The sequence below is a fragment of the Thunnus thynnus genome, chromosome 5 (genome assembly GCF_963924715.1).
Source record: "Thunnus thynnus chromosome 5, fThuThy2.1, whole genome shotgun sequence".
NCBI classification, from domain to species: Eukaryota; Metazoa; Chordata; class Actinopteri; order Scombriformes; family Scombridae; genus Thunnus; species Thunnus thynnus.
Genome location: NC_089521.1, coordinates 35,221,998 through 35,237,866, shown reverse-complemented (window position 1 = coordinate 35,237,866; position 15,869 = coordinate 35,221,998). Strand labels below are relative to the sequence as shown.

The window sequence follows — 15,869 nt, the reverse complement described above, 5'->3', positions numbered from 1 at the left end:
ATATATATATATATATATATATATATTAGTAAATGGTATTATAAGTATTTCTGTTACGTTAAATGTTGTGATGTGAGATATTTCCTGGACTGTTTATGTTTACATCTAACCCCGCCCCCCCCGGCTGTGTTGTCACGTGACAGGAGGCAGGTCAGGGCGGGGTTATCGCTGCTCGCTCCGGTAACGGTAACTGCTTTATTTACCGTTTTACTCTATTCGGCGGGGATGGCGTCAGTAACGGCAGGCAGCAGATGTCACTGATGATCTGTCCGCGGTAACGGAACCCGGTGTGTCGGTGTGGCGGGAAGCCCGGCCCGGTGTCGGTGTGTTGTTTAGGTTAGCCAGGTAGCTAGCTGCTAGTAGCTGCTTCGTTTAACGGTTTGCTGGGAGTCCGCCGCCGGCGGAGACAGCTGCCCGCCGCCAGGTGAGCATCACGGGACACCTGTACCGGGGCGGCCGCGGAAGATGGACGGAGGAAACACCGCCGGTAAACCTGCAGCAGGAGGCGCTAGCGGATGTAGCTAGTTAGCATCAGGCCTGAATACCAGCACACTTCCTCCCCGCCCCCCCGGGCTGCCCCCCACCCCCCCCTCCACCAGTACTGCAATGGAGTCGGTCCTGAACCCGCCGCCGCAGTTCGTAGAAAACTCCTATAAAAGTAAGTAAACACGGTGCAGAAGGTGTAAACATGAAGCTCGCGCACAGGTGAGCCTTAACGTGCTGACCTTTGACCCCCTACACCTGCAGTGACTGAGGAGGACGTGAAGAGGCTGATTGAGTTCAGAGCATCTAACGAGGCTCTGTTCACCGGGAAGAGGAACTCTGCCAAGATAGCCTGGAGGTATGAAGAGTTAACCTAAGGGACAGGTGTGTCCATAGTAACAGCAGTCAGGTTTCCATAGTAACAGCAATGTAATCATCCCTCCTGTTCATACTGCTGCAGGTGGAAGTATAGTAACAAAAAGAGGAACTTTGGCACTAAAAAAGACTGTAACGTTGAAAGATATCTACTTGATTTGACTCATTTGGATGCTGAAGCTTCATATTAGCTTCAGATAAACTGTTGTACAGCTGCTCTGTGTCGGACCAGGTCACAGAGTCGATGTTTGATGCTTCCTTCACCTGTAAACCAGCTGCTGCGTCCTCAGATGTGTTGTATCTGATCTTTGTTGGTAATTTGCCGTCTACAGTGTGGAACCCAGAACGCTAGTTTGCTGAAACACGGGTTCAGTCTGACTCTCTGTGGCGTTGATAGACTGTATGTTCTGAATGTGAACTGGTCACCAGTTCTAATGTGCATTATGAAGGGATCATCTGATGGTCAGTATGAACAGGAGGAATAATTACAGCTTTAATGTTCATTTGGGCTCCGGACTGACTGTTGTTTGAAGACACGCTAGTGAACTCGTCCTTTTTTTAAACTTGTGTTGGTGAGTTTTCCTCTCAGCTGACCTGCCGTCACCCTCCTCCTGTGTGTCGCTCAGCACCATCTTAAAAGGCCTCGGCCTGGAGGGGAAGCTGACTGCAGACCAGATCGCCAAAAAGTGGGACAACCTGCGGACAAAATACAAGGTAATCTGACTATCAGTGATCTGACGTCGGTAACAGAGACTCTTACTTTTAGAACATTTTTGTTTTCTTCAGAAACTCTTTCTGTGAAGTTTGATCCACTTTGGATTCTCTGGTTTCATCCTGATGAAGGTCACCTGTTCACGAGCCGCTGAACGTGTTGAGAGGCGTCATGTGACCCTCACAGAGCTGTTAGAGAGAACATTACAGCCTCCAGGAGCTGCTGTTTCAGCTCCTCTCATACTGACTGACGTTGATGAAGCTGATGATGATGATGATGATGTCAGCAACGTTCAGCTGCTCGTGATCAGGTGACGTTCATCCAGAGATTCAACCGGTCCAACAGAACGAAGCTCGAAACGTTGTTTTGAGTTTGTTCGCTGTCTCTCTCTGCAGGACCTGAAGCAGCCCTATCAGGGTCAGGACAACCTGGGCGGCGTGGTGGAGTCGTGGCCCTGGTTCCACATCATGGATGAAGCCATGCAGGGTCGTCTCTACAACAGCAACCTGGTGCTGAGCCCCGACAGCGTCTGCGGCGGCGGCGGCGGCGGTCACCGCGGCAACAGCCAACCCAACCAGAACCAGGAGAACACCGACATCCTGGAGTTCCTCATCAAAACGGAGATGGAGGACACGGTAGCGGCGGAGGAGGCGGCGGCGGAGGACGACGGGACGGTTCACGCCGAGGCGCCGCCTGCAGAGGGCGTGCCGATGGGCTGGAGGAGGATGAGCGAGTGTTCCTATAAGAGTACGTAGTAGTATACGACTCGCTGCACTGAGCCTCAACCAGACGCCGCTGTAAGACACTGGTGGGAAAGTAGCGGCCCGTGGGCCAAATCCGGCCCCCTCGTCGAAAATAGAATGACAAAATAAACCCTGTAAATCACCGTGAACGTCTGGACCGCATCACGCCGGTCCAACAGTGTTTGATGCTGACAGGAAGTCTAATAAACCAGTCAGAGGTTAAAGTTTTATTGTCCGATGGTTTGGCAGGAAGTCGTCCCTCGCTACGAAGTTTAAGGACGTCTGTTCACGGCAGCAGTTTCTTTAATCTGGGATGCGACGTGTTGACCGCCAAGCTCCGCCCAGCTCATTTACATATTATAATCAGATCACGGCAGTAGAAGCAGCTGAGAAGGTGTTTTAACAGACACCCACTGATCACATGTTAATAGCAGGTCAGCAGACTCACACGCCACCGCCCGTTTCCCTCCCGACACGTCAACCAGGAACTCGTCTGTGATGTGTCGTCTCAGTGTGGAGAGTCGAGACTCGTCGTCCTTTTAATGCAGAGATTCTCTGATCTGAACAAACTAACGTTGATGTTTTTGTTTGTTAGTGTTGAGAAAACGTGTCGTCTGTTCTTTTTAATCTGCGTCAACGTGTGAAACTACGAATCACAGTGCAGTGCAGACGCTTTACTGACACCACGTTCACACGTTTCCTTCTAATGAATCAGAATAGATCCACAAAATAAAACTGTCATCAATTTCATAAGTCAAAAGAAAAATGTTTATAAATGTTCAATAATTCAGCAAATCTTTGTTTCTCGTCGTCAGTGACGGAACCAGAAACCGAGCGGATGATCAAACTTCGAGCGGCGAATGAGGCGCTTTTCACCGGCAGGAAACATTCAGCCAAACCGGCCTGGAGGTGAGTTCACATGATCCAGACGGAGCCGGCTCTGTTTGAGATGAATAACTGACCTGACGGAGGTTTCTGCTCCCTGCTGAGACGCCACTGAGCATGTGCAGAAACACACGTCTGTTTACAGCTTCCTGTCAGGAACTAAAGGAGTCACAAATATTATCAGGCTGTCAGTCTCTCGGCGGCCTCCAGCTTATCAGTAACTGTTAGCCTGTTGTTGCCTGTTAGCCTGTTAGCCTGTTGTTGCCTGTTAGCCTGTTAGCCTGTTGTTGCCTGTTAGCCTGTTGTTGCCTATTAGCCTATTGTTGCCTGTTAGCCTGTTGTTGCCTGTTAGCCTGTTGTTGCCTGTTAGCCTATTGTTGCCTATTAGCCTATTGTTGCCTGTTAGCCTGTTGTTGCCTATTAGCCTATTGTTGCCTATTAGCCTATTGTTGCCTGTTAGCCTATTGTTGCCTATTAGCCTATTGTTGCCTGTTAGCCTGTTGTTGCCTGTTAGCCTGTTGTTGCCTGTTGTTGCCTGTTAGCTTGTTGTTGCCTGTTGTTGCCTGTTAGCCTGTTGTTGCCTGTTAGCCTGTTGTTGCCTGTGTTTGCCTGTTAGCCTGTTGTTGCCTGTTAGCCTGTTGTTGCCTGTGTTTGCCTGTTAGCCTGTTGTTGCCTGTTAGCCTGTTAGCCTGTTGTTGCCTGTTGTTGCCTGTTAGCCTGTTGTTGCCTGTTGTTGCCTGTTAGCCTGTTGTTGCCTATTAGCCTGTTGCTGCCTATTAGCCTGTTGTTGCCTGTTAGCCTGTTAGCCTGTTGTTGTCTGTTGTTGCCTGTTAGCCTGTTGTTGCCTGTTAGCCTGTTGTTGCCTGTTGTTGCCTGTTAGCCTGTTGTTGCCTGTTAGCCTGTTGTTTCCTGTTAGCCTGTTAGCCTGTTGTTGCCTATTAGCCTGTTAGCCTGTTGTTGCTTGTTGTTGCCTGTTTGCCTGTTAGCCTGTTAGCCTGTTGTTGCCTGTTGTTGCCTGTTAGCCTGTTGTTGCCTGTTAGCCTGTTGTTGCCTATTAGCCTGTTGTTGCCTGTTGTTAGCCTGTTAGCCTGTTGTTGCCTGTTGTTGCCTGTTAGCCTGTTGTTGCCTGTTGTTGCCTGTTAGCCTGTTAGCCTGTTGTTGCCTGTTAGCCTGTTGTTGCCTGTTAGCCTGTTAGCCTATTTTTTCCTGTTAGCCTGTTAGCCTGTTGTTTCCTGTTAGCCTGTTAGCCTGTTGTTTCCTGTTAGCCTGTTAGCCTGTTGTTGCCTGTTAGCCTGTTAGCCTATTGTTTCCTGTTAGCCTGTTAGCCTGTTGTTTCCTGTTAGCCTGTTAGCCTGTTAGCCTGTTGTTGCCTGTTAGCCTGTTGTTGTCTGTTAGCCTGTTAGCCTGTTGTTTCCTGTTAGCCTGTTAGCCTGTTGTTGCCTGTTAGCCTGTTAGCCTATTGTTTCCTGTTAGCCTGTTAGCCTGTTGTTTCCTGTTAGCCTGTTAGCCTGTTGTTGCCTGTTAGCCTGTTGTTGCCTGTTAGCCTGTTAGCCTGTTGTATCTGTGGTGTCAGAGCTTATCTCAGTAGTGGTTCTTTTGTCTCGTGTCAGTCGTCATTCGTGCTCTCGATTTAACAGAATCTTAAAATCGTTCAGAGTTGCAGCAAACTGAAGTAAATCGCCGTCTTCGTCACTTTCAACAGACAAATTGTGCACACAAATGATTAATTTGACCATTAATTATTAGTTTTGTTCTCCTCGTTCCTCCTTTGCTCCATAAAAAATGATCTCAGTGTTTTCATCACCATGTTTATTCTCTCTGTGACGTCATAACGTCCGTTTCTTCTTTCCTGTTGACACACTTCAAACCTGAACATCTTCACTCATTCCTCCTGCACTCAGCCAGCCAGCCAATCAATCAGCCAGCCAATCAATCAATCAGCCAGTCAATCAATCAGTCAGTCAATCAATCAGTCTACTGGGATGAGTCTGTGATTGAACTGGTTTGTGTTCTCAGAGCCATCCTGTATGAACTGGGTCTGCAGGGGAAACTGACCACAGACCAGCTGGCCAAGAAGTGGGACAACCTGAAGAGGAGATACAAGGTGAGTAACCGCCCGCCATCACCTGTAGTGACATCACCGCGTACCAGGTGACCCAACAGAAACACAGTCGTTACTCAGATCCAGTTCAGTCACATGATATTAAAGACAAAAAGGAAAAACGGAAGCTTCAGAGAAACAATCAGCTGTTTTATAGATGATTTGACTATATTGTCATTCGATGTCTGTTAATACAGCAGAAACAGCTGTGAACTAATAAACATTCATATCTGCTGACGGCTGCATTATATTCAGTTATTAACAGGTTATTAACTCTTTATATACAAATCTAAAGAACATCTTTTCCGTCTCCTGCAGGAGCTGAAGTTTCCCGCTCGAGGCGTGGAGACCAACCCCAGCTCCTGGCCCTGGTTCTACCGAATGAACGACGCCATGGAGGGCCGCTTCGCCGGCGCCGCGCCCATCCTCACGCCCATCGTGGAGGACGAAGACGAAGACTGCGAGCCGCTGTCGCCGACGCCCAAGAAGAGAGCCCGGCGGAGCCGAGGGGGGATGGCGGAGTTCCTGACGGAGTCGGAGATGGACCTGCTGGTGGACAACGAAGAGAAAAACGGGTCGTCTGCTCTGGGAGAGCTGCACCGCATGGCCGAGCTCACGTACAAACGTAAGACGCTAATGAATGCGGACGCTTTATTTATGAGACATCAGGTTCTGTTTGGGATTCATCCTCCATGAAGCAGATGTGACATATTAGACTGGATTAGTGATCATCTAATGAACCGAGAGGAAGGAAACATCTGTTTAATGTTTTAACTAAATAACTGAAGAGACGTCTCAGTGACAGTAACGACGCACTCTGTAGAAAACACAGAGGATGTTCTGATGTTTAAACCTACACCTGACATCACCAGTACGTCAACATTACACCAGTACATCCACACCAGTACATCCACACCAGTACATCCACACCAGTACGTCCACACTGCACCAGTACGTCCACACCATTACATACCAGTATGTCCACACCAGTACATACCAGTATGTCCACACCAGTACGTCCACACTGCACCAGTACATCCACACCAGTACATACCAGTATGTCCACACTGCACCAGTACGTCCACACCATTACGACCACACTGCACCAGTACGTCCACACCATTACGTCCACTCTGCACCAGTACATCCACACCAGTACATACCAGTATGTCCACACTGCACCAGTACGTCCACACCATTACGTCCACACTGCACCAGTACATCCACACCATTACATACCATTACGTCCACACTGCACCAGTACGTCCACACCATTACATACCAGTATGTCCACACTGCACCAGTACGTCCACACCATTACATACCAGTATGTCCACACTGCACCAGTACGTCCACACCATTACATACCAGTATGTCCACACCAGTACGTCCACACCATTACATACCAGTATGTCCACACCAGTACGTCCACACCATTACATACCAGTACGTCCACACTGCACCAGTACGTCCACACCATTACATACCAGTACGTCCACACCATTACATACCAGTATGTCCACACCAGTACGTCCACACTGCACCACTACGTACCCATACATCCACATTACACCAGTACGTACCAGTACGTCCACACCAGTACGTACCAGTATGTCCACGCCAGTACGTACCAGTACGTACCAGTATGTCCACGCCAGTACGTACCAGTATGTCCACGCCAGTACGTACCAGTACGTACCAGTATGTCCACACCAGTACGTACCAGTACGTCCACACCAGTACGTACCAGTATGTCCACACCAGTACGTACCAGTACGTACCAGTATGTCCACACCAGTACGTACCAGTATGTCCACGCCAGTACGTACCAGTACGTCCACACCAGTACGTACCAGTATGTCCACGCCAGTACGTACCAGTACGTACCAGTACGTCCACACCAGTACGTACCAGTATGTCCACGCCAGTACGTACCAGTACGTACCAGTATGTCCACACCAGTACATACCAGTATGTCCACGCCAGTACGTACCAGTACGTACCAGTATGTCCACACCAGTACGTACCAGTACGTCCACACCAGTACGTACCAGTATGTCCACGCCAGTACGTACCAGTACGTACCAGTATGTCCACACCAGTACGTACCAGTATGTCCACGCCAGTACGTACCAGTACGTACCAGTATGTCCACACCAGTACGTACCAGTACGTCCACACCAGTACGTACCAGTATGTCCACGCCAGTACGTACCAGTACGTACCAGTATGTCCACACCAGTACGTACCAGTATGTCCACGCCAGTACGTACCAGTACGTCCACACCAGTACGTACCAGTATGTCCACGCCAGTACGTACCAGTACGTACCAGTATGTCCACGCCAGTACGTACCAGTACGTCCACACCAGTACGTACCAGTATGTCCACGCCAGTACGTACCAGTATGTCCACACTGCACCAGTTAAACTCATGTTTGCTTCAGTGATCCATCAGGTTAAAAGTCAGTTCAGCCAATCAGAGCAGAGCTTATTAAACTGCAGCAGATTATTGATCTAATCAAAGTAAAACAATCAGTAGAACATTAAACTGGTTCAGATGAAGATTTGAGACAATTACGACTGAAACTAACGTTTATTTTCATTATCTATGATTCACAGTCTATCAAACGTCAGATAATAATAACGTTATAATAACTATTGTATCTTTACTGGTTTCACTTTACTGGTATCTTTACTGGTTTCTAACCGTCGTCACAGTGACTGAAGACGACACCAGGAGACTAATTGAGCTGCGAGCTGCTAACGAGTCTCTGTTCACCGGGAGGAGGAACACCGCCAAGCCGGCCTGGAGGTAAAGAAGCACAAGATAGAACATCTGCACTGATGTTCACATGTTCAGTCTGTGATCATTAAACCTCTGGAGCTTTATAATCAGTTTAATAAGGTTCCTCTTCATGTGTTTAATGACAACAGAGCAGCTGCATGGTTATTGTACGTGTGTGTTTATATGATGTCGGTGTTGTTTGGTCTGCAGGGGAATAGTGAAGGAGATGGGTCTGACGGGGAAGATAACACCTGACCAGGTCGCCAAGAAGTGGGACAACCTGAAGACCAAATTCAAGGTGACAAACTTCAGTTTCCAACCGTCAGGGTCGTGTTACGCTGAGAAGAAGTCGATCATATGACGTGTTTAGATGTGTTTACAGCTTGTTAGCAGCTGCAGTGGAAGGAGTTCAAAGTCTGTCGTTACGGATGCACGATGTTATCGACACGTCATCGGTGTCGGCCTGACTGTGCTTCCCTCCTCGGACGGTTTCACCCCGACGGTCCCGGTGTTTCCTCCGCAGGCTGCACTTCACTCAGCTGCCCGACAGATCAGCTGCTTCTTCCCGCTTTAACTTGATTAACAAACCGAGGCTAACGTTAGCCGGGAGGCTAGCAGAGGGTTAGCTGGCTGCGCTTCCTTCCGGCCATGCTGCGGCTAACCCTCCGCTAGCCTCTCAGCTAACGTTAGCCCCGGCTCTCCGTGTGGATCCAACCGGAGCACCGAGCCCCGGTTTGTTATTCAGGTTGGAAGAAGCAGTGAAGTGCAGCCTGCGGAGGAAACACCAGGACCATCAGGGTGAAACAGTCCGTTGAGGAGCCGCTCTGTTCGGCTGCACAGATAGGAAACCCCTCGGCTGACAGGATGTACCACTCTGTTTGGGAAAAAAAATCTTTTTGGTTTATAACGGCGGTTGGCAACCAGCGTATCAGGTGCATTACCGCCACCTTCTGGTCCGGAGTGTGGACCAGAGATTAAATCCTACACATTAATCCTGTCTGTCTAATAAACTCAATGAAAACTCTGCTGCTGCTCCCACTTGACAGGTTCATTAAAGTTTTAATGCTGAACTCCAGTTTTCCTCAGTTCTTCCTTCATATATTGTCTTTCTTGATCATAATTAGTACAATCTATGCTTGCATGCATAGTAAATAGTCTCCTCAGCCAGCTGGAAAGAACATGTTCATATATTGGCATCGACCACAATGAGTTGGAAATATCGGCATATCAGATATCGATCCAATATTGTGCATCCGTAAGATCAGTGAAGTGTTTTCCTTGGTCGGTATTCTCAGTTTTCTTTAAATGATCTCCTGAATGTGACTGAAACGCTGCTGGATCATGTGACCTTCATATATGTTTAAAGTCCCTCCTCTCAGGAACATGTTTGTTCTTCCCTCCGCTGGATGTTTGTCTGCTGAAGGAGGAAAGTTTCTCTGAGCTCAATGGAAAATCTGATTTTTAAGGGGCGGAGCTACGAGCAGGATGTGACATCACAGCTAGTTTGGAGCCAATCGTTGGTTCAATATTCAGGAAGCTGCAAAAAAAAAAAAAAAAAAAATACAAAAACTGTAACAAAACATAAAAATTTGACTTGTAGGAACCAAATCAGCTGATGAGACCAGTGACGAGTCTTAAAGGTTCCTGGTGTCTGAACGTGGTGGAGAAAACAAAAACTAAACTTCCTCTGCTCCCAGTTTTTAACGTCAGTGTAAACTGATGGTCCAGTTCAGATTATGATTGAAACTCGCAGCCAATCAGAGCTCTCCGTCTGTCTCCGTCCCTGCAGGACCTGAAGTTCCCTCCTCGGGGGATGGAGGGCCAGACTAACCCCGCCTCCTGGCCCTGGTTCCAGCTGATGAGTGACGCTCTGGAGGGGCGTCTGGCGGGGAAAGCTCCCAGAGTGACGCCCATCTGGACCAACGAGGAGGACGCCGTGTTCGGCTCGTCTCCGCCCGCCGACAGAGACTGTCTGATGGCGGAGAGGAGCAGCGTGTCGGAGCTGGAGAGCATGGTGGGGGGAGACAACACGGAGGCCGACGGCAACGTCACCTACATCGACGCCAGCGGGGAGGAGTGTTCGACGCCCTCTGACCTCTCTTATAAGAGTAAGACTGACTCCTCCGAGTGTTCAGTGCATCTGCTGTCAGTTTAAGATTAGATTAAATATGTGTCATAATAAAAATAATAATAATAATACATTGAAAGCAAAAAATGACCTAGTAAAACTACACTACACTTTTTTCTTTTGACATCATTTTTTCAGTCTCAGTAACTTTATTGCTTCTTTAAATTCATATAAACTCAGCAGCCAACGTCTCTATATGGTTATTAATAGGGATGCACAATATTATCGGCACGTCATCGGTATTGACCGATAGAAGCTCTACAATGAAAAATTGGTATCGGCGAATTCTGCCGATTATGAGCAGCCGATATGTCTCCTCCTCCTCCTGACTGTGCTTCCCTCCACGGACTGTTTCACCCCGACGGTCCCGGTGTTTCCTCCGCAGGCTGCACTTCACTCAGCCGCCCGTCAGACCCGCTGATACTTTAACCTGAATAACAAACCGGGGCTAACGTTAGCTGGGAGGCTAGCAGAGGCTAGTTAGCTGGCTGCGCTTCCCTCCGGCCATGCTGCGGCTAACCCTCCGCTAGCCTCCCAGCTAACGGTAGCCTCGGCTCTCCGTGTGGATCCAACCGGAGCACCGAGCCTCGGTTTGTTGTTCAGGTTGGAAGAAGCAGCAGGTCTGTCGGGCGGCTGAGTGAAGTGCAGCCTGCAGAGGAAACACCGGGACCGTCGGGGTGAAACAGTCCGTTGAGGAGCCGCTGTGTTCGGCTGCACAGATAGGAAACCCCTCGGCTGACAGGATGTACCACGGTTGGCGACCAAAAACATACGTACGTATATCGGTGTCGGCAATCAGCCAGAATGAGTTGGAAATATCGACATATCTGATATCGGTAAAAATATCGTGCATCCCTGGTTTTTAATAATTAAAATGAAAAAGACACGTTAGACTCTTCCATTTAGCAGCTGTGTATTGTCTCTCAGTGACGGACCAGGACACCCGCAGGATGATTAAACTGCGAGCTGCTAACGAGGTCTTGTTTACCGGAAGGAGAAACGCTGCCAAAGCTGCCTGGAAGTAAGAGCCTGTTGTTGTTTTATGGATTCATACTGTAGCTGTAGTTCTATCAGCTGTGTTACAGATGCTGAGTCTCACATCTGTCTGTCTGTCTGTGACTCTCAGAGCCATCCTGAAGGAGCTCGGCCTGCAGGGGAAAGTCTCCACCTACCAGATGGCCAAGAAATGGGACAATCTGAAGAGGAGATACAAGGTTCAGCAGTCTGATCCAAACATCCATCTGCAGCTGATTAATGATCATCTAATATTATAAGTAATCTGTTTAATGTTTCTGATTGTCAGAGAATCATCTGTTCAACATGTTTCTCCTCCTCTTCTTCCTCCTCCTCCTCCTCCTCTCAGGATCTGAAGTATCCTCCCGTGGGGATGGAGAGCGTTGCAGACGGCGCCTCCTCCTGGCCGTGGTTTCACCTGATGAACGAGGCCATGGAGGGCCGGCTGGCGAGCAGCGCCCCCCTCCTCACCCCCGTCACCCAGGACGACGAGCAGCACCCTGACCCCGCCCCCAGACAGCGGCCCCGCCCCGCTCCTCCTCCCCCTCCTCCTCCTCCCCCCTCCTCCTCCTCGGACTACGGACAGGAGGCGTTCGGCGACGGCGCGGAGCAGAACCAGCGGAGCTCGGAGGCGTGCGACGGGCCGCTGGGAGGCCTGGAGAGGGAGTGGGAGGTGGTGGAGAGGGAGCGGGCGGCGCTGGAGCGAGAGAGGGAGGTGGTGGAGAGGGAGCGGGCGGCGGTGGAGAGGGAGCGGGCGGCGGTGCAGGCGGAGAGGCTGTGGTTGGACAGAGAGCGGGCGGCGGTGGAGCGGGACAGAGCCATGGTGGAGCAGGAGAGGGCGGCGCTGGGGAGGGAGAGGGAGGTGCTGGACCAGAGAGCCCTGATGCTGAACTCTGTGGGACACTCCGGACACCTCAACGCCCTGATGTAGACCGCCAGGCTCCGGGATGTAGACCGCCACGGTCTGGGATGTAGACCGCCAGGCTCCAGGATGTAGACTGCGACGCTCCGGGATGTAGACCGCCACGTTACGGGGTGTAGACCGGCGCGCTCCAGGATGTAGACCGTCCCGGCAGGCGAGCTGAGAGCCAAGTGTGGCCATCGGTCTCCCCACAGAGAGCGGAGCTCGCCGGGGACTGACTGGTCCTGCAGGTGGACCCACCTGAGCTGTAGAGCTGCACAATTAATCCGCATTTCACTCGTGATGCTTGTTTCCATGGTTACCTGAGGTCAGGTGGTGAGAGTTACTCACAGGCAGGTGTCCAGGTGTGGAAACGGTCGACTAGACGAGAATCACTCAAAGTATTTTTATCAGTTTAGTCTTTTTTTCTCTGAAGTGACGATTTGCTGCTTTTCTGTTTGATATTTTTGTTAATTGAACGTATTTTGATTTTAGACAAAACAAGAAATTCGAAGACGTCACAGACGTCCATCTTTCAATATTTTTATTATTATTCAACATTTTATTGATCAAACAATTAATCAATTGAGAAATAATTTATTATTAATAATGAATTGATACTGAAAATAACAGTTAGTTGCAGCCCTACTCACCAACACAACCACTTCCTGTTCCGCCTCCTTCCAAAACACACATCAGACAACCAACGTATCGATAGAGACGAGAAGAACGCTGTCACTTCACTTTCAGTTTCCTTCTTCTTCTTCTTCTTCTCCTCCTCCTCCTTCTTCTTCCTCTTCTTCTACTTCTTCTTCTTCTTCTTCTTCTTCTTCTTCTTCCTCTTCCTCCTCCTTCCTGTGTGCTGCTGGAGGTTCGTCCACAGCGTTCACCTCAGTGTCAGAGAGCAATGACGACTGCGGCACAGATGAGGGCGCCACATGCACGAGTGTGAACATAATAACTGTCATGGACAGAGCAGCAGCAGCAGCAGCAGCAGCACCTGCTGAGAGCTGAAGACTTTAAGGTGTCAACAAGCTCCAGTAATCAGCCTGGCAGGTAAAACCCAACCAAGAGAAGTTAACACAAACAGTTAATGAACATGTTCATAACAGCTCAGTCAGGAAGGACGAGACCAAACAGTTTATCACCAGTCGTGCAGTTAATGTCTGATATGAAGGCAGCAGATGTTCACAAGCTGCTCTTCATCACCAGTTACAGACTGTAGGTGATGATGTCACCAACAGATCAGCTGGAGACAAACTGACAGGTGATCACAGGTAACACCAACACATCCACATAGAACTGCCAGTGAGTAACTCCGACCAAAAGGAATCAGTCTGTGTATGTTTGTGCAGGTGAGCTGTTGACTGTTGCTCAGCTTTCTGTTCGCAGGTAAACCGACAGCTGCGGGTGAAAGTCTGGAGACGGAAGCAGTCGTATTCACAAACATCCTGAAAGCAGCTGCTGCCTGTCAGTCCTGACTGACTGATTCACAAAACATCCTAATAATAATAATAAAACTTTATTGATAAAGCAGATTTCATACAGAGAGATGCAACACGTTCACAGAACATAGAAACATGCAGGAAACAGGAACATGAAGGTCACTGAGCTGATCTCACTGGTTCACCTGCTGCAGGTAACCAGGCTGTCAGTGAAAACAGATAAAATATTTAAAAGAAACTTTTAAAGCATATTTTCATGACAGTTAAGATAATATGGGTTCAATCATTTCATCAATAAAACAATCTATTAACACCGGAGGCGACAGTTTGCTCTTCACACTGTATTCAACAGTTAATTAAGAGTTATTGCATCCAATAATCAATCAATACATGAAACTGATTTCATGATCGTAGCTGGATCATCCTGTAAAATAATCCATTAAAGGAAAAACATCCCATAATGTCTGAAATCAGATTAATAAAAAGTTTCTGCAGTTCTTTAAATTAAAATATGTAAAACGTTTATAATGATGCTACTTTATTGAATTAGTTCCTCGTCGTGCTGCTGCGTGATGATCAATATTTGATTTGACTCACTGACACATCAGTTTATTACAGTTAACACTGAGTCTTAGTGAAAGTTAACCAGTGACTTTATTTAATCAGAACACAAAACAAGTGAAACATAAACAGTGTTGACAGTCGCAGTGTTCTGGTGTCTCGATCCACCGTCTCACTGCAGGAGCACGAACACATGACGAGCTGTCCTGATGTAAAACAATCTGACGAAGAGGCAGGAGTCTTCCTCTCCAGAATGTATGGTTCTGTATCAGGGCTCGTCATCGCCGTGGCAACGCGGACGTACTACAGGAACACAGAGGAGCTTGTGTTTACGTTGTAAAGATGATGGAAATTTCTCAGGACTCACAAAGGTTCACGTCTGAATCACTAAATCTGAGCTCAACATGACTCCAGTTTCACTTTCTGTCCTTTTTATTTAAACTTTAAACTCTGTGGCCAGTTTAGACTCTGTAAACTTTAAAAAAAGTCGACTTGATGTGAAGAAAAACTTGTTCTGATGTAAAGATTTGAACATTTAAAGGAGCTTATTTAAATAGACGGTGAAGCTGAAGGCAGTTTAGTGTCATAATTGTGCAGCTCTACCTGGTGACTGTTACCTGCAGATATCTGCTGTATGAGACCGCCGAGGAGGGAAAGACTGCTTCGGACTGATGATGTGGTCTCGTCTCATTGGAGAGAAAAGTCCGGACGTGAATCCAGATGAATAAAACATGACGAGCATTCAAGTGTTTCCCATGAGAGGAATTTATTTGGGCGTCTGAGCCGAACTGAATTTTTCCCATTTTTGTATTTATTTGTATTTAAAAGTCGTCTGGCAGCAGTTTGTGCCTCTCATGTGTTTCCATTACAGCACAAAACATCCAATTAAAATCTGAAGATGTTCAGGAGATATTTCCAGAACCTTCAGAGACTCTTTGAACCGTCTGGATGAACAAATATTCTGTCTGTTGCTCCATGAAAAAGACTGAAACCTGCTTCTGGATCCAAACAAAGATGGCGGCTGTAAAAAGATGTGAAACAATATTAAAAAGTTTGACCAGTCATGTTGGTATTATGTTTCTTTTCATTACGTTTTCATATAAAACAACATGTTCATATTTTTCTTGCGTCGTACAGAAAGTGCAGTGTCAGGTTATTTTCAGCTACCTGGACATGAGACCTTGAAAAGTAAGAACATGTTTTGTATGAAAATATAAAATAATTATTAATAATAGTGACGCAATATATGTAAATATAACTGACAAAAACCTTTCAGTCGTGTTTCACGTCGTGCAAATTGAGCAGGAAGAGTCGACAGTTTTCAGCTTCCATATTTGTTTGGATCAGAAAACAAAGAAAATATTTTTCATGAAGCAACAGACGGAATATTTTTTCATCCAGAAGATTCTGAAACAGCTTCAGAACAGCAGGACGTGTTGGTTAAACGTCTTCTGGGTTTTTAAAGATCAACATGTAATTATATTTCAGGAAATACAGAATGAATATTTGTGTTATTGTGTCATGAATATAACTGCCTACCAATCAGAGCAGAGTGCTGCGTTTACATTTACAAACCAGAATAGAAACTTCAACTTTGACATCAGATCTTCAGACCTTCACCGTCTACAACAAACTTCATAAATCACAGACAGAAACATAAACTGAACACTGCTGCAGAAGCCAGAGGAAACACCAGAACATTTCAGGTTTTTGTTGAGTCATTTTATGCTAAAT

At 47.6% G+C, this 15,869-nt stretch overlaps 1 protein-coding gene across 2 annotated transcripts; it reads left to right on the top strand.

The window, feature by feature from the left end:
• The first annotated feature begins 121 nt into the window (after window positions 1–121).
• On the top strand, window positions 122–15,197 carry LOC137183726 (uncharacterized). Of its 2 annotated transcripts, XM_067591022.1 has the most exons (13): window positions 122–658; window positions 748–841; window positions 1,485–1,572; window positions 1,966–2,317; window positions 3,129–3,222; window positions 5,215–5,302; window positions 5,618–5,924; window positions 8,020–8,113; window positions 8,297–8,384; window positions 9,876–10,194; window positions 11,142–11,235; window positions 11,341–11,428; window positions 11,578–15,197. In XM_067591022.1, exons 1-13 carry the CDS (start codon window positions 607–609, stop codon window positions 12,157–12,159), a joined length of 2,340 nt encoding a protein of 779 aa, XP_067447123.1. In that variant the 5' UTR covers window positions 122–606; the 3' UTR covers window positions 12,160–15,197. The 2 variants fall into 2 exon arrangements, with proteins under 2 accessions (XP_067447123.1, XP_067447124.1); XM_067591023.1 differs by lacking the exons at window positions 122–658; window positions 748–841; window positions 1,485–1,572 and adding an exon at window positions 1,747–1,880.
• The last annotated feature ends 672 nt before the right edge of the window (window positions 15,198–15,869 follow it).

What these genes read in the sequence shown, in the direction of transcription:
- LOC137183726 (XM_067591022.1), top strand. Translation starts at nt 607, where the DNA reads ATGGAGTCGGTCCTGAACCCGCCGCCGCAGTTCGTAGAAAACTCCTAT. An exon ending in CGTAGAAAACTCCTATAAAA is followed by an intron (nt 659 to 747) that starts GTAAGTAAACAC and finishes CTACACCTGCAG; the next exon opens with TGACTGAGGAGGACGTGAAG. An exon ending in ACCTGCGGACAAAATACAAG is followed by an intron (nt 1,573 to 1,965) that starts GTAATCTGACTA and finishes CTCTCTCTGCAG; the next exon opens with GACCTGAAGCAGCCCTATCA.